Source organism: Haemaphysalis longicornis, unplaced genomic scaffold (assembly GCF_048455015.1).
Source record: "Haemaphysalis longicornis isolate Haplotype H1 unplaced genomic scaffold, Haemaphysalis longicornis Haplotype H1 scaffold_10, whole genome shotgun sequence".
NCBI lineage: Eukaryota > Metazoa > Arthropoda > Arachnida > Ixodida > Ixodidae > Haemaphysalis > Haemaphysalis longicornis.
In genome coordinates, this window is record NW_027526204.1 from 138401645 (window position 1) to 138429420 (window position 27776).

The window sequence follows — 27776 nt, forward strand, 5'->3', positions numbered from 1 at the left end:
GGGCACGTCCATTGCTAGGGTAGTGATCGCAGTGTGAGCATTTTGGTGTGCCTGGAAGCCCATCTACGCAGTGTTGAATTGTTGCGTTGGAAGGATGCCGGTTTGTGCTTGTCAAATGAGGACAGCTTCAGGACAAACAAACTTGGGCTAAATGGACAGATATATCCCCACGTTCTTTACAGCGCACTTCTCCACTGCTGCCCATAATGTGCAACTTTCACATTTGCATTTATGCCCTGCAAAGCATCCTGTGCAGCCTGTTATGTGGGCACTATACAGGGGCAGCACAATTTTCCTTCAACAAATTTTCATCCTTGAAAGCCAGGTGATTCACAGGAGATAACACCTCCTTGACTGCAGTTAGTGATGGACTGCTCCTGAAAGCATGAGAGCAGCCCATCTAACAAAGTTCAAAGCCCTTGTTTATGCATAGGGTTGTTTGTATTTGGGTTTTATATTTTTTTAAAAATCGGGGGGTAAAATTCTGGTTCTATATTTCAAACTAATAATCGGGGAGAAATTTGTTTTTTTTTTTTGTAAAACCATTCCGAAATTTGGGTTTTTTCCTGGTTAAATCTACAGATGTACTCAGTAATACACTCAGTTTATTTTATCAGAAGGTATCACGAGCTTTTTAACTCCAACTCGTTAAAATTGGTGTTTGCTTCAAGCTGGTAATTGGGGGAACATCACGGTTTTCTAGAAAATACTCTCCGAAATTTGATGCTTGTTTGGAAATGAATCCGTAGTGATGACAGTAAAGAGCATTGGGAACCTCCAAGAAATGAAACATTTTATTCGCTAAACCTGGCCGTCGAATTTTTACGCATCCTTGTTTACATACATTGTCATCTGCATGCGCAACATGTCGGTCTCCATTCCAGATCTGCCTGATCGTTGAATGCATTTCAGCCAGGAGAAAGTTCTCTCAACACCAGAGCTTCCATTAGCTAGATACAACAATGTCAGTGCAGTACTTTTCAGAAAAGCCTGTGGTAGCGTGCCGTAGAGTCACGCCAATACTAAATGAGTTCGAAAGCTGTGTTTGTGGGGCTTGCTTCCAGCAAGTTCTGGTTGAGAATGGTAAGCCATTGGCGCCCAATTGTGCTGACCGCTACTTTGAAAAGGTCCATTCAGGGAGAAATCGGGTTCAACCCGATTCTCCTAAAAAGGTGTTCAGGGTGTAAAAATCGGGAAAAACCGGGCTTTATCTGAAAACGAACAACCCTATTTAAATACCCCATAAACACGCACTCGTTTGCCACTCATAATGTGCCTCAGAAAATAACCTGCATAACCATGTTTTTATTTTATTCTTCCTGCTGAAAATATGTATAGTGTAGTGCTAAGCCAACACTACCTTTAGAAGAGTCTAGAATGCTTAGAAAGCCACATGTTCAAAAAAGGAATAAAAAAAATGTAGAAAATAAGCGCAGAAGAAAAAGTAAGCAAAGGGGGAGTCCTTCACCTATTTACTACAGCGCTGTTTGACATAGTAGGTAGAACTTGTGCCAGTAGACAAAAAGACTACAATTTAAAACTGCTGCATTTCTATAAAGCAGTGGCCTGGCCAGCAAGGCTGTAGTTGAGACCCATCTTGATATGAAACGTAACCCATGAACTGTATAAGCATTGGCACGTTTATTACATAGCCTGTTTTCTTTTCATTCCTCATCCGTCTCATCTATCCATGCTTCCTCATCCGTCTCATCTATCCATGCTCTTTGGTCGCCTTCCCCTTCCTACACATAGAATAGCTGGCCACAGCTGATATCATCAGGTTGACCTTTCTGTGTTTTTCCTTTCAATAGCATCTCTCTCTCTCTCTCTCTCTCTCTCTCTCTCTCTCTCTCTCTCTCTCTCTCTCTCTCTCTCTCTCTCTCTCTCTCTCTCTCTCTCTCTCTCTCTCCTGAGGAATGTTTGCCCCTTAGTTAATCATTTGAGTCAGCACCACTTAAATCCGCAACCGCTAAATGTTACTCTTTTCAAGTGTCAGGGGCGTCGTAACAGGGGGTGCAGGGGGAGTGGCGGCTCCCCCAATGCACAAATGGGGGAGCACGGCGCCCCCAGTCAAGGGGCACCTGAAGACTTCCGCTGAGCCTCAGACGGCTCCAGCAAGGTTAGGTGTATTCGTTGAAGGCAAAATGGCCAAGGATCAGACGATATTTTTCGCCCTTATGAGTGGCCTCAAATCTGGAAAAATAGTGAGTTCGGCGTTACCCGTTTTCGGAAGATTTATAGTTGAAAGGCCTTAGTATGAAGCATCTGAAACGCTACTCTCCCCGCTCAAATATTCGATGCCTGCGGTATTAATCAAAGGATCGATGGCATATTGGCTCTGCCTTTTGTATTCGGCCCGTACAATCATGATACTAGCCAGCTCCACCAGACAGTACGACCAATAATTTTTTACGGCAACCAGTTCAGACCTGTTAGAAAACCATGGTTCCCTAAGCGGCTTGCCCCAATAGCATAAAAACTCACAGTTTAACAAGTTATCCGCAGAGATATCAACAGTGCGACTATATATTACGATATATGAATGCATCCGTATCGTACTACTGAAATTTTCCTAACATAATGGTGCACCAGACAATCACAAATACTCGGAACAAAATAAAAACAAATCATCCGTTGTGCATGCACGTACTCTGTTATCAAAACACACATGGTTCAATGTACATGTTAACGCATAGCATAACTTCTTTCTTCAACTGACCTGTATATTTAACTCACTTGCTTTGTCAGTATTCTTCGTGTAAGCCTTCATTTTGTAGCATGAATGTGCAGGTGTCGTAGTATGTTCACGGTTAGGATGAATGTGGTGTATGTATGTTTCTTTTGCAAATTTTATTTATTTTATTTATTTAGATGAACACAGCTCTTTTGCATCGATAAATAAAAAGGTACAGAATCGTGGGTGCTACTGTTGCCTCGTGTAGAGGGCACAGTGAATATTTGACTGGATTTGATTTGGTTTTACGATGATGGGCCAATTGCGATTATTTGTGCATACTAGTCATTGTAGCAGCACTGTACACACCCTGCAGAAGTGCTCAACGAAAATACATTACAAGGTATTTAAAAAACAACCATAATGTTAATATAATTGATGATGATGTTTAAGGTAGCATAATTTTGGCTCCCCCAGGGAAAAAATAGTTCCGACGACATTGAGTGCAACACTGTTTGAAAACAGATTGCTCCGTTTGGCGTTAAATTTTCAGCTGATGTATTATCCCGCGTACAACCCGCCTCAAAAATGCAGAAATTTCAGTGGCAAAGTAGGGGTGCGGCTAATATGCGGGATTTTTCCTTTGGTGCGGCTTCACAGCAATGCACGCTGTGCCGTGAAGCTTCTACGCAGTAACACTGGCTAAGCCTTCCGCGGCAGCGACTGCACAAAACATACAAGGACAAGGGAGAAAAAACAAGGACGAGCCCACTCTAACAACCGAATTTTGTTAGTGTATTGTGATCTTCGCCTTGCAATCAGTGTATTCTACTTGCTAAATATACGCTTTTTCTGTCTACACAGTATGTGATATGTTGCTTGAGCAGTAGCTTTGGTGCAGCCTTTCCTGTATCAAATGTGCGGGAAATGCGCGAGGATTTTTTTTTTTTTTTTTCTGGCGGGCTGCAAGTGGGGATGTGGATCATATGCAGGGGCGGGTTATACGCGCGAAAATACGGTACTTGGATTCAATTTTAAGTATTTCTCGGCTAGCTCCTCAGAAACAATTATATTTGAATTTATAAGTCAAACATGGGTCAAGGGGCGAGAGAAAATGAGAACGTTCGTTTTTTGTCCGCTGTCTCCGCTATGAGTTCGAAGATCTGCTGTCAACATGCCAAAATAGATCATCAAGCAATTAACATTCAGAGCAGCAAATTCAAATATCGCACATCAGCTACATGCAGAAACTATCAACGCTTAAAGTGTTTCCCAAATAAACCACCTGCCGTGCTTTTCTGCACGAATGACATCTGCACTTTATGGGTCAACGACTCACGAATCCCGTCGGGAAGTATTTTGCTTCACCGCAACGCATATCTGCTAGCCATACAGGAAGAAGCCCACTCTCCAGGAGAAAACATCGAACATAAAATGTGGAAAACTAAAACTAAAAGCAAAAGCCAAAGACGGCGTAAATTTAAGTAGTATAAATTTTAAGTAGAAACAAAGTAAAACAACACGTATCGTAACTCTCGAAGTGCTTGAAAATGCGAGTGCCAATGTTTGTCCCTGAAAATGACAATCGGTATTCCTATGTACTCTTTCCTCCCTATCCCACCTCCCCCACACCAGCAGGCGTTCCGGTGTCCGCCCCTAGGCGAGACAATTTACGCCTGTTGGTGGACCTTCCTTTCCTTTTTTTTTTGCAATAAATACATACATACATACATACGCATTGACTAAAAGCAGTTCTGAGAGAGCCTTTCGGGAAGCGAAACATATGCGAAAGCATTTGCGAAGTAACAACAAAAACTGCAAGCACTGATGAAAAAAAGGCCTAAATAATTTCTTGGTATACCACAGAAGGGGAGGGGAGGGGGGGTGATTGCGTTGCCCGTTATGAAGTCAACAGCTGGCCGCGCGAAATTCCAGAAAATAAGCAGAAATGGCCGTCGCAATTTTGTCAATTACGTTTACGTCAATCAACATGGGCGCGTGAGTATAATATTCTGAATTGCAAATACGAAAAGAATATTTTTTTATTCGATTTACATTCGAATGGGAAATTAGCTACTCGAAGCCAATTTATTTCTCCCAAATCGGAATTATATTAAAAAAATTCACTATTCCGTCAACCCAGCACAAAAACCAAAGAGCACTCGTCAGGTTTCGCTTGACGTCAACACCACTCGAAGGGGGATTGGAGAGGGCAGCACTGTGCGGAGAAACGACTTACACGTCTGACCGCAAATACACCCGCAAATAATAATAAAAAAAAACCCTCGTCAATCCGAAAAGGCTCAAAGGAGCGAGCATCCGCATGCAGGTGGGTACGTTACCGGTAACGCCCTTGGCCGGCCGATAAAACACGCGCCCCCGCGACGAACATGGCGAGACTTGGCAGACGAGCCGGCCTCCCACACGACGATGTGACCTGCCAGCCGCCAACTAGGATGCGGCGGAAGAGCAGTCGCTCAAGGTTCGGTTAGGTGCGTGATCCCACGCCATGCGTTCGTTTCACGAGAAAGGAGGCATCCGGCCGGGACTTCTTCCTGCAACCTGTTGGCACGCGCTTCCAACCGCCGTTCTGCGCGGAGGTGGCGGCGAGTTTCGCCTGCCACAAACGAACAGCTCTAACCACTCCACTGAAGTCTGCTCGCGCGCACGACCCACTGAACCGGGCGCTGCCGAAAACCCTACACGGGTACAAAAGCAACAAGTTGAACTTACGCAGCCTGTCAGTTTCAACCGCACGCCTTGCATTAAAACTGCAGGGTTCGTTAAACCGCCCGAGTGTCGTGATTTCGGCGCACAATGAGCCCCAGGTGGTCAAAATTAATCCGGAGCCCTCTACTACAGAGCGCTTCATAGCCCGGGTGTAGTAGCCTCGGCGCATTAAATACCACAATCAATCAATCAATCAATCAATCAATCAATCAATCAATCGTCAGCCAAACAACAGGTGGAAGGTGACGGGCAGCAAAGACTGCAGACCACCTTCTGAGGACGCCGCCCATGCAACGTGCTGTGTGCTCAAATTGACGAAATGTCCCCCCAAAATTGTTGCCGAAATTCCGACCCTGAGTGAAGATATAAAAGGCTAGACGGAAATATTATCATGAGTTCCGGCTAAGTTCAGCTTCATACACCACTGACCTCTTCTGTGGTGGTTCTCGGTATAAAATCAGCCATCTTGACCTAGGACTGGCAAAAAAACCGATACCGCCGGGACACGCTCTTCGAACCCAGACACGACCCCATCGATACGGCGCTAGAGACAGGGCGCTACGAAATTATCGAGACTAATGCGGGCTGGCTTTTCTACTGATCACCCCTAACGCCCTTGCTCCATACTGGAGGAAAATGTCCGCAGTGTGAGCACTGCTTCCGTATACCAAGTTAAAAAAAAAGTTTTTTTTTTTCTTCTATCATCCGGCGAAAAGATGCTTTACCGCAATGTGACGGATATCTTACTGAGGCAATGCGCGCTACACCACTTCTGAAACGCGAATGCCCTCATTTTATTACGAACATTTACCCACACACACTATGCATCGTTTTCGAATGCAGATTCTCCAGTTTAATTTTGTTTGGGCTGTCCTCTTCCTTACAATGGTGCCGGAGAATGCGAAAAGGAAGCAACGCGTAACCTCTCAGTTTGGTCTGCAACACGCGCCCAATTTCTTCCCCCTCGGTGGCGCAAGATCTGACTCTCTGAGCCTGTGAGATGAAAAATTTTGTGCGCAAAGAGCCTTGCCGACAAAACGTGACACACGGCAACAATAACGCCCGGAGAACAGCCTGCTCGCGATATCAACACGAACATCGAGGGTAAACAACAACAAAAATAAAGGTAGCTCGCCCACGTTAATATTTACGCGCTTAGATGATGACAGCTCAAGTCAAGTTCCTCCGCCCTAACCACAATTAATCTCACGCCGCAGAGCAATTGCCTAAGTGAAACAAATAAAGCTAGCTCTGTTCACACACGCGTGAGGCCCTCTCGTATCGCTATCCCTCTGAGCTGTTCCTGACCTTACGCCAACAAAAACGAAACCCGCTTATATTCACCGCGGTGCATTGCGCGTTTCGTATATCGAATTATCCAGTACATCGAACTCTCCTCCCAGTTCGATGTACCCAGGCGGGACTGACCGCCTGGAAAGAAAGACACCGAGCGGGAAAAGCGTTTGACGGCACCTCACGAAAGGCGGTGAGTTGGGCGGTCGCCAGTAGAGCAGCGACTCGGTCCTCTCGTCGTTGTCCGTGGGCGAGCCACGCTCCGCGCTCAGGAAGCAGCACACGTCGTCCCAGCAAGCCAGGCAACAGCTGAGCATGGCATTCCGGAGGACAGCCGAGAGCTTACCGCGCCAGCGTCGTCATCCGGCGCAGTCCGAACACCCGGCATCGAACAACGTCCTCTGGCCGAACCATCGAATTCGTGCAAAGCGCGCTCGGAAGCCTTTGAATCCGCCACACCGCGCAGCCTTCGCCAAACGTGTGGGGTTTTCTCAAACCCTTCACTTCTTTCCGTGAGCTCTCGACGAACCACTCAACGAACGACAACGGCTGTCCGTGCGGTCTTCCGACGAGTCACATCTTCCCGACACAGTGCGGTCTCGTGGCACCTTGGCGGTTTCCGGCGCAATGCGGCAGACTCGTGAAGAAGCGTAGTCTTTCGTCCCGACGATGCCGAGCGGACACCCGCGGAGTTTGAAACAGTACTCGTCGCATCGCCCCCTTCTTACATCGGTTGTACGTGTACGATCGCGGCTCTTGCCGACTTCGATGCGGACAATCACACGCGGTGGCGCTTATCGTCGTTTGAAGCACAGGTCAAACACCGCATCGTTCGCTTTGAGGTCGGAAGCATTATCAGCGGACACAGCCAGGCGTGTGCCGCCGTGCAGTCGTCAGTCGACGCGCCAGTTCGCACGTGGTCAGCGTGGGCAGGGCATTCGGTCTGTTGCGAAACGGTGCTGGGTCGAATTAGAGGAGAGTGGCACACTACAAGTACTCAATTACCACCGGCAACTCCAGACGGCCTTGCAAACACCTGTGCTCCCGTGTTGGTGAAGTCCAGCGATTGTGGGCTCAATGCGCGTCCAAACGTCCCCCTGTTGGTTCAAAAGCACTCCTTTGAGGCAAGCCAAGAGCTGGAGATGCAGACGACGGTCGGCAGGAGACGACAGAGAAACGAGACAGCGAAGACGCACGCGTTGATTGAAACGCCAGTTGTGTTCAGCTCGACGTCGCTGTTGAAGGCAAACCAAAACACCGAACGACAGGACACATCTACCCGTCACACAACAGTGGCGAGTCGTTCAAGACATGGTCGTGTCGCCACGAACTTAATGCACAAGGTTGTCAGCTCACATCACTGAGCACCAACAGCTAAGCACATGGTGGAACTCGTAGGCGGCTCGTACACTCAGGCACACACCTAAATCTTGAAGGCGACGAACAATCCACTACGGAGAAGTCGAAATATGACGGCCATCATCAGTTGCACAAAAATGCGACCGCCATGTCCCAAGCATCGTTGGCGAACCCACGCACCACTGGAACGTCTTCACTCGTCAAACGGCGCGCTGGTGGTGGTCAGTTGACAGGCGGCAAAACACATGTCCCCGAAGCTCGCCTCCGAGCAAGACACACCCCGGTGCGGTGACAACGAATGGGACGGTGCACACACGTCGACGACGTCCACCGCGGCGAGCAGCCCACGCTGCTTCTTTTCACGACGGGCTTCGATCGGCAGAGCGCAGGTAGGTGGGGAGACGCACGAAATCAGGCGCGTTTCCGTTAGCGGCGCAGATAGGAGAAAGTGAAAAATGCGCGCGTGCCTGATAGACGAAGTTCGCGTGGCTGCCCGCCAATGAATCTCCTCGCGATCGGGGAGGAGGCAGCAGCCGCGGAGACCGGTTGGCCAGCGGCCGACTCGAAGAAGTGAGCGTTGGTGTAGGCGCGTGGGTCGACGGTCGCTCACGAGCCGGCACGCACAAACAGCAAAACAGCGCGCGAGCCGCAGCAGAAGACGGCATGGCGCGCAGCCGACCGTGCCGCGCAGGGCGGGAAACGAGGGTGAAGAAAAAATCCAGGGCGACTGCCCGCGGCGGCCATCGCCGGACAACCCTTGCCGCGCAAGGCCCATTCATGAGCGCACGTCACAGCGAGCACGCGCCGTATACAACGTGCACGGCACCGAAGTCAGCGCGCGTGGTGCTTTTCATTGCGTTTGCACGAGCCCACACGCGTACGGCGAGTTCGCACGAACTGCATGGTTAAGTTCGTCTGGCAGTTCTGGGATTCGGTGTACATACTGTGGACCCAAGGGTAACGCAAAGAGACTTCGAGAAGTGACACTTGGAGAAGGTGCCACCCATTATACCAATCGCTGCTAGTCGGTCATCCTCATCATAATCATCAGCACAGGGAAAGGCCTCTCCCACAGATATTTAATTATATCGGTCCTGTGCTAACAGCGACCTTCAGACTAGTCCTGTTGAACAGTTGCAAGTTTGCGCCTCGTTCTAGTCCTGTTAGCGACCTATTCGTCTGTACACGTAGCGCAATTCAGTATGAAGCATCACCAATTAGCCCCATTCTACGTCCTTTTTTAACAGCGACCCATTTATCCCCGTAAACTTCTTGATCTCATCTGCCCACCTAACTTAATATCGCGCCCTGCCACGCATGGCTGTTCCCATGACAGCTAGTACAACGGGGAAAAAAGCGCGTTTAGGGATGTCGAAGGGGCTTGGCAGTCTTCACATCTGCGTGGGCCAAATAACCCGCACAGACCTCCGAGCACTCGATACGGACAGTTATGAAGGCGAAATGTTTACGAAGGGTTCCGTTCTTGTAGAGCTTGTCCCTTGTAAGCGAGCAGCCTTGCAATCGGCACTAACAGGAGCAAGCTTCTGAAGATACTGTCACTGGCCTCAGGGAAAGTGGCGGCCATTTCTGCAAGTGAGGCGGAACTATGAACAGCACTGACGGCCGACGGGCCAACGGAACCGCTTGCGTATTTAGTTAAAGGGGCCTCAGTGTACATAGCAGCTGCAAGCGACATCTACGGTTGTGGCTAGAGCCATTCTGGCCACCTCACTGAGTCAGAAAAAGGTCCACCATTAATCCAACAATTCAATGATTGGTGGTGGTGGTGGAACATAAAAACGGCGCATACCCAATCAGCGCGACTGACAAGAAGAATTTGTTTTGTTCATGGAAACCGATTAGACAAGACAAAATAGTTCACGAAATAGAGCTGCTACTCTTTCTCTTCCTCCAATGCTTGCACAACAGCGCTTGCCCCCAAAATGCGACGATAAATAACTCAGATTCCGATCCAACGCGGAGTGTTCGAAATGGGGAATCCAGCAGGACTACCGAATGTCAAGCTTTGTAGACATGCGCGAGGGAACTTCATGACTCGCACTGGCTCCTGGTGCCTGCAGCGTTACGCTGACCGCACGGCCATATAAGTAGTGTGGTCATCTTCTGTCGGTTCTCCGTACATACAAAGAACGCAAAACTAGGTTCCGCGTGACACGAGCAAAAACTCGCCTCGCCGCAGCTGCAGGCGTCAAGCATGTGCGTGAGGCCTCGGAGCTCCGGCGAGGTCATATACATGCTGAAACCAACCTGCAGATAAAAAAGGCCTGCAGCTGAAGGTTGCAGGGAAAGTTCGTCTTGTTGAACAGGTTGCAAAAGTATGGTTGTGAGCGCGTATGGGCGTCAAATCGTCGCGCGGCTGCGTTGCGCCCTCCCCCGCTTTCTTGTGCTTAACGCGAGGAAATGATGTGTATTTAACAAATAAATTCAGCACTATGAAGGATAGAGACTGCAGAAAAATGGGTTGATTGAGTACGAGGTTTAACGCGCCGACGCTACACAGGCGATGAGGCGCGCCGTAGTGGAGGGCTCCGGCCTCACCTCCCCCCCCCCCCTCACCACTCACTTATGAGTGTGAATGGGGGGCGGGGGGGAGGGTGGGGTGAGTGCGCTTGCTTGTGAGTGAGCGTGCCGACCTATGAATTTGGCACAACTTTCTCGTTTCATCTCTCATGCATAAGAGATCGAATTTCCAAACGTCACCATTTTCTTGGCAAACCCCCAGACATCACATTCTCTAAGCCAAAATGGGCACGCTGCCCTCACTCTTCCACCGTTCGCCTGTTTCGGCCAGGGCTCTTTTTTCTACTTCGCGGAATTCCTTTAGGCCGTAATTAACTTCAGACAATGCACGTTCTCAAACGCTCACGCAGTCCGCAGATTCAGGCCCCCGAGAAGGCAAAAAGAAGAGAGACAGGACAACTGGAAATAGGGGGCACTCTCGTTACATCTATATGGAGCATGCACGGTTCCTCCCCCTCTCCTCCGCGCACCCGCCACGAGCAGCAGCAACGCCCACTTAAAATGAGCCGGGAAAAACCGGCGGCGAACGGCGGGAAAGAACTCGCGAGATGCCGGCCACCACGCCACCGACGACAGCGACACAGCGCCGCTGACGCTGCCTCGAGCAGCGCCCCGCCACGATTCCGAGAAGCAGCGATTCACCTTGGCCGGCCGCGACGAAAGACGGCGGCCTCTACCGGCGCGGGTGGTGGTGTTGGCTACCGAAATGCACAGGAGATTGCATCGGGGCAAAAAGGGAAGGTGGCGCTGTTCCAAAATCATCGAGAGGAATCAAGTGGCGCACCAAGGCACGAATCGCCAACGAACCGGAGTTAAAAACAGGAAGCGCTATGGCTTGCTCACACTTGGCCGGTGACGTCGGCAGCGGCACGTTTTTTTGTGCAGCCCGACGCTGCCTTTTCTCACCACGGCTTCCTGATGAGCCGGCACAAGTGCGGCACCCACACAACGCGAACCCCGCCAGCACTTTGCTAAAGTTTGGAGGTTTGGGCAGTAGTGTTCTGTGTTCGGGGAGGCCTGAAAGGTACCAAATCTGCAAATACGATTCGTTGCTATCGGCAATCCTGCAGTTCGAGTAGCAAAGAAACAAAACGAAACTCTAAACCCGCAGTGAGGCTTGAACCTGGGGCTCAAGCGTTGGACCACCACCTCCATGTCGCAAGTACTACACCGAACATCAAACCTCACGTTATCAAACCTCCATGAGAACACGTCAGAGCCAGAGAGGTTTCCACTTGCCATGCGCTGGATCCCACGAAGTTCAGAACGGCGGTTGTACGCGCCGAAGCTACGCCCGCGGGCTATGATTAGTTCGTGATTACGGGATTCGTTCAAGATTACTTGGGGGATCTCTATCATGCGTCCGACCGAGCTAAGTGTTTCGCAGAGGAGCGCACACATCAGCTGCTATTCTGCGCGTAGTGACGATGTTCAGAAATAAGAAGGCGCGCTGAAGGACGCTCCCTATTTGTACTACATAATGATTTGGTTGCGAAACACGAAAGCTGGGGAACGCAAAATGAGAGGAACGCCCCGCGCCCCTGAAAAGCTGCACCCACCATTTTAGAGCATGTATGCTAATAAGGACGGTCATTACGTGCGCTGAGGTCCGGGGCAAAGCGCGGGCCGACGCACAAGTTTTCGTAGTGCAAACAAAATATATACATATGATACTTCTGAAGATGTATACTTTAGCCAGAAATATTCCTGACGTGCATGTGCGCCACTACAAATATGTTTTAAAGAAAAGGAAATAAGGCCGTATTAAACACAAAATATGGGGCGGGCATGGCCTCCGAAGTTGGAAACTCGCCGATAATTATCAAAGATGAGACAATTAGGTAATACGCATATCACCATCGTTTTGGCGGGTGGGGTGATTCAAACCGTCATCATCACATGCATGTCCACGGACTTTTATTAGCCACTCCTCTGGGGCGTTATTCGAATCCATTCTTCGCCCTCTAATGGAGCTGCCTCCGTCCAGGTTGAAACCGGCAAGAAGCATGCGATGTGAATGCGGGTGCCTAACATCTTCCAGTTTGCAGGCTTCGGGCCACCACAGATCCCCGCTGTCACCCTGCAAATGTACCTACAGTGTTCTCTCCTAATCAAGGTGGCCCTCCTCCTAATAGCTGTATCACAATTAATTGCAAGCCAACGCGTTTCTCTTCCCACCTCCACAGATCACGTTGGGGTTTCGCGTTTCGAAGCTGCACAGGATATCAAGCGCGCCGAAATCTCCACCAACGGGAGTTTTTTTTTTGCTCGTTTGTTTTTCACTCCATATAAAACTGCAGTCGCCGCGGCCACATGGAAACAAACCCGCACCTTCATGCTTACGAAGCACAACGCCTCAGCCGCGGCGGCTAATATCCATTTCCCCGACAAAGGGTAAACTTGACTAGGGTAACAGAAGGCCCTTAAATATTTTGCGCACAAAGCTGCGAAACTAAAAGTAAGGAGGCTCAATTGTTGTAAGGTGCGTGCGCATATAGCAGTATCATGACTTTTGATCATTACTGTTTGCTGCCTTTGTTGTGGTTTCCCACTTACTTCACCCCCTTGAAGAGCCAAGTTGACAGTCCGGCGTTCAGCACAGTGAGACGTAAGTTCCGGCAGTAGCGCCTGTTTCTCTGACAGAGCCGGAAACCAAAAATAAATAAATAAATAAAAAGAAAGCCGTACGAAAAAATTCAGCCGTAATTAAGTTCAACTGATTGATGGATTAGGAGGTTTAACGCGCCGATGGTACTTAATTAAGCTATGAGGCGCACCGTGGTGGAGGGCTCCGGATTAATTTCGACCACCTGGGGATCTTTAACGTGCGCCGAAATCCCGAACACACGGGCGTTTTTGCCTCCATCAGAAAAGAGCCGTACGTTCAAGCGCTCCCCCGCGTGGTCTAAATTAACTCAGCAGGTACTCCACGGCACGCCTCGTATACCCAGTACAACCACCTAAGAGCACCCGAAAATGGTTGGTATATTATCCAAAAACACCCCCGATATCTCAACTGCCACCACGCGGCCACAGCCGACCACAAATGCCTTATGTGGCACTGCCCCAAATTATCTCGCTTTCCCTTATTGCCTCCCTTTATCTTGACACCACTACTAACACGAAACACCACCATCAACCGACACCACATTTAACAATAATTTATGTCACGAAGAGCGCCCTAGTGCGAGTCATTCAACCGTGATACGCCACAAACTGCGCCTTTATTCCACTTTCCTGCGGACGACTTCGCAAGTGGTCCCACACACAATGCAACCACATAGGATTGAAATCACACAGTCTGAACTCCCTCTCCCTTACTTCCCTACCCCCGCTGGCCACTGGTCTTTCTTCTCGCCAAAGCTTGCCACCATCCTCCACCACCACTTGGGTTCAACCAATGACGACAGCGAACTGCCGCGTAAAAACACGCAATCCGCGAGAAAATCACAATTTTGTCGTCAGCGAAGAGAAATGTCGACTTTCCCATGTAGGAGCATGCAACAACTTTTTACAGCGAAGCTGTTAGCCTCTCGTTGGTCAGAATATTTCGTGTCATAAACAAAAAAAAAAAAAAAAAAAGAGGCAGGATCCAGCAGTTTTCGCCCAAGACGCACAGCGCATGCGTCAGGACCCAGCATTTGCCGCCAGAGAAGCCCAGCACAATCTTTCTTTGCAATCAGGCATACAGCACAGAGTTGACTATTCGTTAAAAAAAAAAACACAAAACAAGCGTCGAAACCACACGATAGATGATAGGGCGACTGTGAACATGGGACCCCCTATATATGTGTTCCTGGTAAAGACTAGGTTTGCACCTGCTCGCAAAAAAAAAAAAAAAGGGGGGGGGGTGACGTCATTCGAGGGCAAGCGCATGCGTCTGGCTCTGCCGCCAGAGAAGCCGAGAGCAAGTGAGAAGCCCGCCGAAACGACGAGGAGCTTTTCATGCCATCCCCCATCAGCATCTGTAGCAGTTTACAAAAGCTTCGCTGGACATCCCCTTCGCACGGCGGGAAGGCGACCAATTTTTTTTCTCTGGCCGCATCACAGCTGACGACGTGTCGCGCCGCTATACAATTAACGCGCCCATGCACTGCGCGCATTGTCGTCTCAAGGCTGGTAAAGTTATTGCCGTAATGCTGCAATACCCTAACCCGACAACCTCCTCCCACGAAACCAACTGGTCGAGTGGTGTGTTATTCAGTCGATGCGAAGAGATAATTTCATTTCCCATGTTACATAGCGAACTTTGCAAATGAGAGCACGCCATGCGCGCGAGGTCAGCGCGCGTTCACCGCTGTAGCTGCTTCCAAGAGACGAACGCAGGAACAAGCGGAAATGCCGAAGGTGACGCAGGAGAGCGACCATTGCCCCAGAACGTCAACGAGGCACAGATGGAGCAGGCGGAAACGAACGCGCGAACAGCCGCCACGTTCCGCTACGAACAGACAGACAGACGCGCTTTCTCAAACACACGGGAACGGTGTCTCCGGAAGCTTTTTTCCACGCGCCACGACAGCAGAGCGCGCGATTTCAGGGGAACGTCGAACGATAACGCTTAGGCAACAGTGTTGATGCTAAATGGTATATAGCTAAAAAGGCGGTTTCCTCGAGAACATGATGCCACGTGTAAGGTATACCTTACACGTGGTATACCTTACACGAAGCCCGTCTACCCTATAGGGTAGACGGGCTTCGTTGCCCAAACGATGATAGGCCAATCAGGGACACAATTCGCCGAAGCTACTACGCTTGAACGGATGAGGACAACCACATACGAGCGTTTATACAACATTGCATCTCGCCTTCGTCACATGCAGCCGCGGCGAATGGCAATCGAATCCACGATTTTACAACGTCGCATTAGTTAACGCGTGCCCGCGTAATCTCATAACAGCGCATAAACTTGATAACGGCAAGCTCTTGGTACCGTTTTCGTAAATAAGTATAACTAACAGCTCGAAACTGTTTTCGTTTCAAGTTTCGCAGTGAGGAGTTTTTAGATCCCCCTACTGAATGGGGCCAGCAGCCAAACCCTGCCCGAGTCAGCAAGCAAGGGCCCCTCGGAAGCCCACTTTATAATGTACCGACTTTCGCGGTGATTATCCGCGATTTAATGCGAGCACTGGGCCACTCGACAGCCGGTCAGACGCGGCCCACTAAGCAGAAACCTTTCAACGTGTTTAAACTGTTTGTATGCATTGCGGGAAAGGAGACCTGAAAACTGGATCATCTGGGGGCCTGGGCCAAAGCACAAGGGCAGGAAAAATTGTAAGGGGAAGGGGGGTCGTTAAAAATCGGAAGCCAATTTCCCAGCGTGCGTGTTTTTCCTCTGCTCCTGTTTCCCACAAAAAGTTCCGCTCCACCGTTTCCTCTTCCGGGCCAAGTTTCTAAACGGCTTCACAACTTTCCAGAACTGCCGACCTCACTACGAAATATCATTTCAGCGAGACGTCGTTTTTTGACCCAATTTACGCAGCGACAGTCTACGTTTGGGGTGTGACGAAACAGCGTGGTGTGGTTAAATTAGTATGAAGCTAGCGCAGTCCCATTTTTACTAGTTGTCTCTTCGCATTGCTTTACACTTTTTTATATAAACAGTCCTGACGAATACACCCACGCCAAAGTGAAAATAAACGAAAAACCACACGGTAAAATTCGGCGGAAGCTTGCGCCGTCACATTTTTACTAGTTGCGCCGTTTCATTGCTCGCCGTTCTCTGTTATTACTATTATTAACCAGTCCCGGCGGGGCTCACAACTCCGCGGAATAAAAATAACCGAAAATAGTGATTCAAAAAGTGCCTACAAGTAAGAAGAACGCGTGAAACTGGGAGATAAAAAAAAAAAAAAAAAAAAAAACCTAGTCGGCCAGCCGTCACTCTATCGTACCTCCTCCCCTTCCAGGTCGCCGATTTCGCAGAGGTAGAAGAAAAAAAGAGGGGGCGTTGAGCGCTTAATTAATCGTGCCTCCTTTGACGCGCCGGCAGAACCCGTATACGCGTTGTGCAGGTATGTAGTAACCCGCGCTCTCGGGCGAACGCGATAGCGCGTCGTGTCGCCTGTCCGTCTTCCGGGGAAGGCGCCGGCGTCATCTATATTTACACGGAGGACCACGTCCTCTTCGCCCCGCGCGAGAGGCACGTCCGGCCCCCTTCGACGAGACGCGCGCAAATCGATGTGTGTGTACACGTCGGGCAATGCGCGCGTAGCTCGCCGTCGGTCACTGACATCTGCCCCTCGACGTCGACCTTCCCAGGCACCTTGAAACTAAAACGCAAATAAAAGAAACAGCGCCATGTACGCGAAGGGCGGAATTAAGAGGCGCATGAAGAAATTTACCGACGATCACGCCACTCACCGACGCAAAAATTGAGCGCAGCTGTTAAGGTTTTTTGATGTTGCGATGCACTGAGCCAATGAAATTGAGGGGGTTTACTTTCATAAATGCAAAAGTTACCGACCACTCTGGCTCCATGTCGCAGTCGCATCGAACAAACCTTCCCTCGTGCAGCGACGTGATTCCAATTATGGTATCGGCGGACGCGTCAGCCGCATACCTTATCGGCGAAGGCGACGCTCACCGCTCACAGCACAAACAGGCGCTTCACTTCAAGCTCTTCCGCCATAGACACTTTCCTTCTCGCGCTCTATCCGCTATCACGTCATTCGTTCTCAATTACGCTCAGCGTCTGCTCTCTTTTAACCTCCCCTCTGCCTCTCGTTCGTTCGGTCGCGATGCCGTTCAACCACAGGGGTGGCCCTTTAAATCTGTCTCTAAAAAGAAATTCAGCAATGCCACCCTGGGAAGAGGGAAGCCCAGCTAAACTGGCGCGCTCTGGTGGCATTTGCTATGTTGGGGATTAGCTATATTGGTCATTTGCGATGTTGAATGTCCTTGTCAAAATTATTCGGCTTCATTTTTATCTTAGGTGAACCAAATGGAACTGGCACAAAATTAAATTGCTGACGCGAGCAGATACATTTTCTAACTTTCATGATATGTTTATTTCGCCCTTCATTTCGAAGTTCAATTACCTAAGTTAAACCCCCCTCTAATCAAGTGTTAAGTGTATAATCAAGTGACAAGGACAGTGACGCGATCTGTACGTCACTGACTACGGACACACGATGGCTATCTCTAGTGAGCCGTAAAAGTGGCTTCCGAAGAGCGCGCGGCATTGCGCAATGTCACGGCGGGGGGAGGGGGGGGAGTAGACGATACACTGCTCGGGGAAAGAGGTGGCGGCGGTGGCGAGGAGTATTAAGTGGGACTATAACCACTCCTTTCGTTGGTGGCCATGCTTCACTGCGCAACACGCAGTGTGGGAAAGCCAAGCTTAGCCCAGTCCCCTCCAAGTCGGCTCTATCTCTACACACAAATGCACTGCCTGGAAGCCATCTTACAACGACCAAGGTTACCCCGATCCCCTCAAAGCCAGCTTCACCTCTACACAAAAAACCATTGCCTGGGAAACATTTGTTCAGGAACAATATAAACCGTCTTTAGCTAAAAAAAATCACGCCATATCCACGGAATGAATGATGATAAGTGGGGCGAAGCTCGAGAGAGGGAGATCATCGGCAACCGTAACTCTCCTGTGAAAGTTCGCCCATTACATCATTAAGAAAGACGTAAGACTGTGTGCGTACATTGTACAAATCAACTTTTATTTTCGGAGTCAATGCTCCCAGGCCCAGACCTTGTGAAAGACCCCGCGCCATCGAGGACTACCCCGCACCTCCACCACAATTTGTCACGTAGGATGGGACACAACGGTAAAGAAAGAACTTTTATTTAGGGCGAACTTGTGCCCGAACAAGACGAGAGAAAACGAGCAAAGGTGCGTCTCGTTCGATCTCCGAGAACGACTGCCTGCGTTCGTGGCGTGATCTCTTGCGTGATCTCCCCCTCGCAGTGCACGTGCGCTCGCGCCTCCGTTGGCGAACACAGACAAGCTCGCGCTCCCGGTGCCGAGTTTGCGCTGCCGGTTGCAGCCGGTTCTTGCGCGTGCAACGCGGCCCACTTTGCGACATCTCCGAAAGCATGCGGCGGTCACGTACCACGAGACACAAGGGATGGACAGACCCATGGCTTTAGGAGCTTCGCCCCTAAAAAAATTGAGGTCTTGGACCTTTTTTGAATTCTTATGTATTTTTTTCAATACGCTTAAAATTTTGTTTGCCTATGCTCGGTCTGTTGCTGGAAGACGATCTGCTGTCTAGCCACAGACAGCTTCACTGCTAAAAGAAATCTTAGTCTCTTTGTGTTCTTTTCTCTATGCGAGGAGCGTCAGTCGGCCGACATCGGAATCAACAAGTTGCAGGCTTCACCGGGCCACCGGGCCAACGAAAAAGGGGGCTTCCACTGATTATACACTTAACACTTGATTAGAGGGGGGTTTAACTTAGGTAATTGAACTTCGAAATGAAGGGCGAAATAAACATATCATGAAAGTTAGAAAATGTATCTGCTCGCGTCAGCAATTTAATTTTGTGCCAGTTCCATTTGGTTCACCTAAGATAAAAATGAAGCCGAATAATTTTGATGCGATTTTCTGCAAGGCAATTTCTACACGCACAAGCTCTCCCTCTCTCTCTCGCCAGCATAACTGGCGTAGCATCAATGTCGGGATCCAGAGCATGCAGACGCGTAGCAAAGAACGTGGCATCATCTGTATACATGTAAGTGTCGCTACTTGTAATACCATCCACAACTGGACTCAAGGCGCGCGCCAATCAGAGGACGTCTTTTCCAGGCAGGTGTTGATGATGATGGTTGTATTTTGATGGCGCAAGGCTAACTGGAGCAAGGATCGCCAGAAACAAAGACGGTTAGCTAGCAGAGATAAAAAAGTGAATACTGAAACCGATTAGCAAAAACAAAAAGTAAAATCAATTAAATACAATGAGGATGCCTGGTGTAGAGGGCCAGGTTGTGATTATGCGTGATATGAAATGAGGTTTAGAAATTTAACTTCTGATTATTACTTAAAAACGCGTCTGACAGAAACCATTGGTTCATCGTCAGGAATCATGATGGGTGCTGCGGAGTGTGTCTGTGGAGTTCACGGAAACGTTTGCGTTTAGACCCGGCAGCTGTTTCCGCGGTCTTTACAGAAGGATCATCATTCAAAGAACCAGCATTCTTTTCTTCGCGGGCCGGGAAGACGCCTCAGTGCGGGTGCGGTGACCAACGTCAAACTCTGTAGCAGAGTCTGTCTGCGGCCATGCTTCGGCTCGATACGCCGGGTGCCGGAGAGAAAAGCCGCTCCCAGGCCGGGCAGTGGCCCATAACATACGCTCGGCAAGCCGCACGATTAGCACCGCAGAGGACACAACTGATAGCCGTTGACACAACACTGCCCTCTTCCTGGTCCGATAAGGAGACGTCTTTGCATGCGTGTTACGTATATGCGCGCGCCTATCTACTAGCGCCCAAGCGTAGCGAGTCTTTACTTCGAGGAAACCCGTTCCTTTGAAGTTCTCGAAGGCGATACGAATTGTCGACGGGCGCAGTTACTGTACAGCCACCCTACTTTAGACGGGTTTGGGGTTGGTTTAGGCGCTCCCGGGGCTATCGTCGCACCTTTAGGACGTAATTGAAGGATGCGGGTACGTGCTTTCTTTGTCAGATTGAAAACGGACAACCGAAGCAACGAAGACGTCGACGGAAAAGTAGCCTAAACGGGTAACACTGCGCGGTATACCGGCTGCAGCCGGCACACATGAAAGCGGCCAGTAATCTATGAACACCAATATCGCATTTTCTCAACGTGAGCTGAAGTGAATGCGAAGTTACCGGGTCCCGTGGAAATATCTGAGGATGCTGCCCAGTCTTAATCGCGAGTATCGTAGTGCACGTATATGTAAGGCCGAATCGGCGCCAAAGTTCAACCGGGTTTCTGCTAGCAAACCTGTACAGTCGGCAAAACGCTTGTCTATAACGCGCGAGCGGCGTGCACCGCACTGCGCGGGAGACACCTAGTGATAACGCCTGGTTTGAGACCGGTAGAATGTGAGCATGCGCCACTCGCATCAGCGCGATGGCTGTTTCCCTCGTCGCTGTGACCGTCTCCTTGGTTTGCGTACCTTCTTTCGTCGTGAGAAGCGCTGCCTGCGCTGCCGGGCCGGGAAACAAAAGTGTGGATTAGCGATTGTTACTACAGCGTTGACTGCGTTCAATGACGTGCAACGCTTAATTTTTGCGGCGCCCTACGCAATTTAGACAGGAGTCGTTTTTATTTTCTTTATGCGAGAAAACGAACAACAATCGCCGAAAACGCATCGCTGCCGGTGTTCTAGAGTGACTAGATATCGGCCCGTGATCGCTAGCACAGTGCAATAAGTATGTGGCGTTAGCCCGTCAGCAGTGACGTGCAAAGCCGAGCACAGAAACCGGATAGTGGTGCACGCGGTACTCATGCCGTGTACTGGCAGAACAATGACGCAATGAACAGCTGTTCGCCAAAGCTAATGAACACGAAAAACTCGAACAGCGCGCGCTAAGGTGGGTAATCTCCGCTTTTGCTCCCCGGCCAGACAGCGCAGGCATGCAGCGCTTTTTACGTTCAAAGAAGGCGTGGAAGCCAGGGCGACGGGCACAGCTAGGAGGGACACAGCCATCGCGCTGATACGGGTCATGCATGCTCACATTCTACCTATCTCAAACCAGGCGTTATCACTAGGCGGCTCCCGCGCAGTCCGGAGCACGCCACTCGGGCGTTATTAGAGAGTTTTAGCAGTACGTTCGTTACGTTCGTTACGTTGCTACCGGGTTTACCGGGACCCGACTGCGCATGCGCCATTTGTTCCGTACGCGGCCGGCGTCTATCCCGGCGCTCTGCTTCCGTGTTACCGGTGTTACCGTATCCGGAGCCCGCAACCGGCTTGCTCGGGTGTTGAGAACTTTAGGCTTAGCGTCCTGGCGATCGCCGCTATCTGTGCAACTGCGAATGACACTCCGTAACACAACGTTTCACCTCACTATCATCCCCTTTCTCGCATGTGAAACTTTATTTGAGCTACAACTGCCGTGAGCGACCGGTGACCGAGACATCTGCGTAGCCTGTTTCGATGCTTCCGAGGCAGGTATCGCCATCTCTCGGCCACTCGCCGCACCGCGCGCCGCGGCATCCATGGCCGGTCAGCATATGCTTGCATCGCGGCAGATATATCTGATCGCCGCTTTTAAAATAAGCCCCGAGAACAATCCCTAGCACAATTTTTCACCACACTAACACCTACTTTCTCGCAGGTGGAACTTCGTTTTAGTGATCAGATTGATTTGGAAGAACAGCGACAAGCGGTTGCTACCGTGGTCTGCGCCGGTTCGAGCCGCTGAGTGTGCCGAGCTGGCAGGCGCGACCGGCGTGTGCGCGGACTGTTTCCGATGCAGAAAACGCTTCACGATTGCCTGCTTTATCCATTTCTTGCGTACAAACCCGCGGAATCTACAAATTCAGCTCAGCGATCGTCGTAGTTGACCATGGTGCAAAAACAGTGGGCGGAGCGGCGCCGACGAGGCATCGCACACCCGCATCGGGCCATGTGTCTCAAATTCACGCGTACGACTAGTCGTGGTGACAGTCGTAACGATCAGTCGCATACGAATCGCGTGTACTAATTGTACATGTGTCTAGCGCTTCAATCGGGCAAGGCCAAGGCCATTCCTCCACGTGAACGGCGCGCGACCATGTCGTCACCTGCGCTCGCTCTGGTGCCGTCGCCGCCACCGCAGCCCCTGCCTCACAATGCGTCCGGCCGAGCGCGATTTATTTTAGATTTGCAATGCTTTAGGGGAAACTGCGTTGTTTATTTACGTATTTTTAGCGTGCGGATTTTTGCAACTACTCGGCTAATCAGCCGTCACACGGAACGAACGGTACGACGCTACGGAGTGCTAAAACACGTTTTCCGTCTCACTCTACGGAAAGAACCCGGTGCGTACGCGCGCATGCGCAGTCGGGTCCCGGTAAACCCGGTAGCAACGGAACGAACGTAGCGAACGTAACGAACGTACTGCTAAAACTCTCTATTGACAAGCCTTTTGCCGACTGTACAGTGCGCGTCAGGCTTGTCTAGGGCAAGGGAGCGCGCGGCCCCGGAGCGTGCTGGCGACATCTGCTGATGGCTGCTGGGTTAGAGATAGCTTGCCATTGCGCGTGCGCGGATCTCAGACAGGGTCGGGCCTGTCGTCATTTCGCATGGGCCACTCTTATTTGCAGATGCCACCACCCACGAGGGGCGTTGGTCTTCCCCAGTGCCAGCCATGAGCGGTGACAGGCCAGATAGACGCGCGTTTGACGCGTTTATCACGGGCAGTTACGTAATCGCCTAAAGCAATGAGCGCCAATCTTCCGACTCTCAAGCGTACCAAACGGAAAGCACGCAACAAGAATTCACTAGTGAATTCTTTTTGCGTTCGACTGAAAGCCCTGCAGCTGCAGGGCTTTCGGTCAAACCTGTTGTGCTATTACGTAAGTCCCTGGGGTGATAATGCACCGCGTCAAATTACGCACTGACCTCCGGTGTCACCACTTACGGCTGGCACGCAGAAAAGAAGCACCAGTTGCGGGTGGTGGCGTTTGCAAATTCGAGAGGCCGAAGCTGAACTACGACCGGCCAGGGCCTGTCCGAGATCCACGCACGCGCAATGGCAAGCTATCTCTAACCCAGCCGCTATCAGCAGATGTCGCCAGCATGCTCCGAAGCCGCGCGCTCGCTTGCCCTAGACAAGCCTGACGCGCATTGTACATCGGGCGGCCTTATAAATGCACGAGCCCCGAGTACCATCCCCAGGTAAATCGGCCGACAGGCAACAACAGAAAACGAGGTACTCGCGATAAATTCACTTGACAAACAAAAAAAATCCCACCATTGTTAACTATACCCACCGTGCACTTTTTTTATACATAAACAAGAATGAAGAAAAAAAAACTGTGGTTGATTCTTCTGTCATAGGAATCGGCAAAACACGAAAGTGAAATGTGCAGCGAAATCTGCAGCTGAGCATAATTTGCGGGACGGCGGCTGCCTTGTGGGTGTGCTTGGCGAGCGACGTCCTGCTGGCGGGCCGCTTCGGCAAAGGTGTACTGGCGTTATTTCCGTGACGAATATGACGTAAGTGAAATGTTGGTGTATCCCGGCACAAAATGCTTTCGCGTTAAACTATAAACCCCGAAAACGAACAACCCGAAGTATAACGTACTCTTTAGTACTAAAGGTTGCTTCCCCGCAAGAATACCCAGTGTGCACGGGTGCACCCTTTACAGGCCGCTTGCTTCGCTGTACTGGCGTCACTTCCGTGACGGATATGACGTATGTGAAATCTTCGTGCACCCGGGAATAAAACACTTCCATGTTAGAAAAAATTCGAAGCCCCTTTCATCTAACGAGAAAGACGGTCGAAACGCGAAGCTTCCTCTGGTCGAAATTAAGTGGGCGTCTTAGATTGATTTGTTTGAATTGGATTTGTATATTAAAAGTTCGAGTAGCTTAGAGTATGACTTACACCAAACTGAAAATCGCTTCGACCGTGTCGGAGGGGCGCAATCGAATACAAGTCAGTTTCGTAACTCGAGGGACAATAACCACGGGAAGCGTATTTTTCCTGCGGCACCTGATGTTCCTTCGCTTATCATCATCGTCATCGTCGTTTCGGGAAACCCACTGTGTAAAGCTGGCTTTCCTGCAGTGCGTCCTGGTACGACATCGAACGCCATCAGGGAGGCGTAGAAAGCTTCGCTTTAAAAAAAGGGGCGTTCAACTGACCTTAACTTCCCATGTCGACACACTCATCACCATCACCTTCATCACCACTACTGCAGTTCAAAGACGCTTAACACCACCGCAGTGGTGGATCAAGTTGGTAAATCCCACCGCACGATGCATACTCAACACGTATAGTGTTTTCCTGTTGTCCTCATGCTCCTAGAAGTTTACCCATGCAATCAGTACCAAATGGACCACAAATTCTAAGTAAATTTTGGTTTGTTGCCAAATAAAAGGTCTCCCAGCTTTAATTTGACGACAGAGCTTGATTCGTGATTAAATAGGTGTTCATTGATAAAAAAAAATCATGGGGAAAGCCCATGAGAGAATCTAATAGGCCAATGAAAAATCAAGTACCCCCCCACCTTTCAAAAAGAAAAAAAATGAAGGAGACTAACACTAACGCCTCAGGCTTAAAGGTAGCGAAACTGTACGCAACCTTCACGACCACCACGACGGTTTAAGTCCACGATTGCAGCCGATTTGCTCCCTTCTGGCTGACGCAACGATCTCTAATCCGTCATTGTTGCTATAAGTGTGAGCTTCCTTCATTTTTTTTTTGGAAATGATAACCATTGGACATCAACTTGGAGGGGGCGTATGCTGAGACGTGTCTTTCTCGTTCCCAGCAAGTGCTGTCAAGAGTACGGCGAATTCGGGAGTTCTTTTTTTTTTCGGGGGGAGGGGGGGCAATTTTGGACAAACTCCCTAAGTAGGTATGCTTGGCTTGACAAACGTGCGCCGGGGACGCTGGGCGGTCGTCTTGAGGCACGCACACACGAGCGCTAGGCATTTTCTTGGTTTTGTTAACTGCCAGGCGGTCGCCGCGAGGCGCGCACTCACGTGCACGCTTTCGGCTATTTCTTGGTATTTTTAATTGCGGACACAAAAAATTACGATTTTCTAAACAGCTTCGCTGTTAAAAAGGCGGGTTGGAGCTAAAGAGTCCTAATGAAGATCGCACTCCGCAAGACAGCACACGAAATAAAAACGACATTCGGACGCAGCGGAGGGAGATGTGGCCGCAGCGCCGGCGGCTCGGCTTTATTTCCAAAGCGACCCGTGCCGCTGCGAGAACGGGAAGCAATGGCTCATCTCCAATCTCCGTTCATCAGAGACGGCGGGCGATAGCGCGCTGTATGACGGGGGGCGCGCAGAGATGCGGCTCTCGGGAGATCAACGGGCTCCTCCTTGGGACATCGGCCAGCTCGGCTCATCCCAAAGACTAACCATGCTGAAGTTACTCCCACAGGCCTCAGCACATGTCTCTAACCCCCGTTTTTAAGTCGAAGGCCACAAGACATTCACTCGGGCCGCATTCAGTCAGCCGATTCACCGAGCTGTGGCGGTGCCCGGGGGCGTGTTGATATCGTAGTGCTCCCGAGGCGTAGTGTAAGCACTACGTAGGAGCCGTAGTGCTCCCGAAACGTCATTTGTATATTTTGACTTTGGCCAGTGACCGGTAAACCATTTCAAGCGTGTTGATATCGATCGCATCATCCAGGTGGCTCCAGGTTAGAAACGCATCGTATCCAGTTCTCTTTTTCAACTGAATCACTCAGCTTTGTTTACACGAGCTTCCCTGGGAAATTTGCCGTCAATATGGTAGCACTTGACCAGTTAAAATCTTATTCTTTGAGCCATCGACCATTCCGTGTGACACGACGCCCGATTCAGCACATGCCGAACACGTTTTCGCATCAGAGATATGAGGTACTGCCACGTATATCGAAAGGAGTAACGAAGTCGGCGCTATGGACGAACACTACAAAAAACAGTTATCAGTGTGTTAACTGCACGATAGCATTCAAGTGATATGCGGTCGAACGGAAGTCCCGCTACAATCTCCTACCCATGTTTCTTGACGGAGGCTTAGCTCGGCGGCCGCCAATCGCACTAACAAGATTCGGTGACGTCAAGAAAAGTTCCTGGAAAGTGATTGATTGATTGATTGATTGTAGGGCTTAACGCGCCGACGCAACGCAGGCGTGAAGCGCGCCGTAGTGGAGGCCCCCGGATTGATTTTAACCACTGCCGGAAAGTGGCTAGGCAGTCAGTCATCGCTGCTTCGTGGGTTGTCTTCAATATCTCGATTACTTTTTTTTTTACGAACGGAATAACACAGCAGCGAACCCAGCTAACGCCGCGTCTACGTCATGTCAACGGCAGAATTCGCCCTGACTCGCTGCGATGCGCTTCTGCCGCAGCCATGACGTAACCGCGGCTTATGAGTATCTGTTATTGCTCGCGGCCACATTTTGCTCTCGCGGAGAAGGTGACGGGACAGAACATCGCCGACGATCGCATTCACCGTCGCCCGTCGTGACCGCTGGTTCGCAGACGCCGACAGGTCACCCTTCGGCGAAAACGTCTTCGGACAGCCCGGAGGATTCCCGGTAACGCATAAGGAAGAATAAAGAAAAATGAACGAAGGACGACAAAGCCCGACGTCCACTCAGGCTTGCAAAAAAAAAAAAAAAAAACTGGAAGCCAACATGACTCCATGAAAAAAAAAAAGAAGAGAAAAATGCGGGATGACGAAGCCTTTCAAAGCGAGGAGAAGCGAAAAACGAGAGAAAAACGAGGAAGCCACCACCACTCCGGCGGCCGACTCGGCGCCGCGTCATTTTACGGCCGACAACACGCTCCCACCACCAGCGCGCGTTCAAAATAAACGAACTCCGCGCCACTCAGCCGGCGCGCGCGGGGAGACACCAAGCCTCCAGAGCCGACGTGTCGTCGCCGTCATCTCGTACGGCAGTCTCTCCACGAGTATGGGGACGACGTCCCGCTGGGTCTACAAGTCGCTGCGTCAAATGGACCCCGCAGACTACTCCCTCGTCGATCGTGTAGGGCATTCCAGGCACGCTGTTCTTCGCGCTGCCGACAGGGTACGACGATGAATGCGCGCAGTCATGCCTGACGAAGACCAAGCGTGTACGGCTAAATGGAAACAGGTTTACGACGAAGGCAGCTTCTTTTCTCTTCGCGCCGCGGACGTGAACGCCAGTTTACGCCACGACCCTGTTAGGCGACGATGAACCAACGTGAGATACTCGTACATAAGGGCACACAGCGCTCCAGAGGGTGTCCCGTCACCCAATTGTGGACCGGAGGGATTCGCTGGTAGAGGAATGGTGACAACGAATACGGAATGCGATTGCGTTTCTGGCCAACTAAAAAACACCAATCCCCTTCAAGCTGACTTTATTGTTTTTGCACAGCTTGCACTTCAATACGGTGGTACTGGACAAAAACAGCAAATATCTCGGTCTCAAATATCTAATACACAGCACATGAGGTGTTCCGCAATGGTCAAGATCAAGGCGGGGAAGCCGTCAGCTCTTTGCTAAGTGGTTACTCTCACAAAACAGCCAAAATCTGGTGGGCATCTTCGACGTCCGCTT

At 50.3% G+C, this 27776-nt stretch overlaps 1 protein-coding gene across 4 annotated transcripts in view; it reads right to left on the reverse strand.

Annotated features, from left to right (window-relative positions):
• Fak (protein tyrosine kinase 2 Fak) overlaps window positions 1-27776 on the reverse strand; it is a 66031-nt gene that overhangs the window by 34746 nt on the left and 3509 nt on the right. The window contains exon 1 of one of the 4 annotated variants that reach the window (XM_077690948.1): window positions 6878-8110. The exons of 1 other annotated variant lie outside the window; for it this stretch is intronic. In XM_077690948.1, coding sequence (XP_077547074.1) covers window positions 6878-7014 — 137 coding nt within the window. In that variant the 5' untranslated portion in view covers window positions 7015-8110. Of the gene's footprint in view, window positions 1-6877; window positions 8111-27776 lie in introns of those variants that run through there. 2 more of the 4 variants (XM_077690949.1, XM_077690951.1) reach the window with 2 other exon arrangements.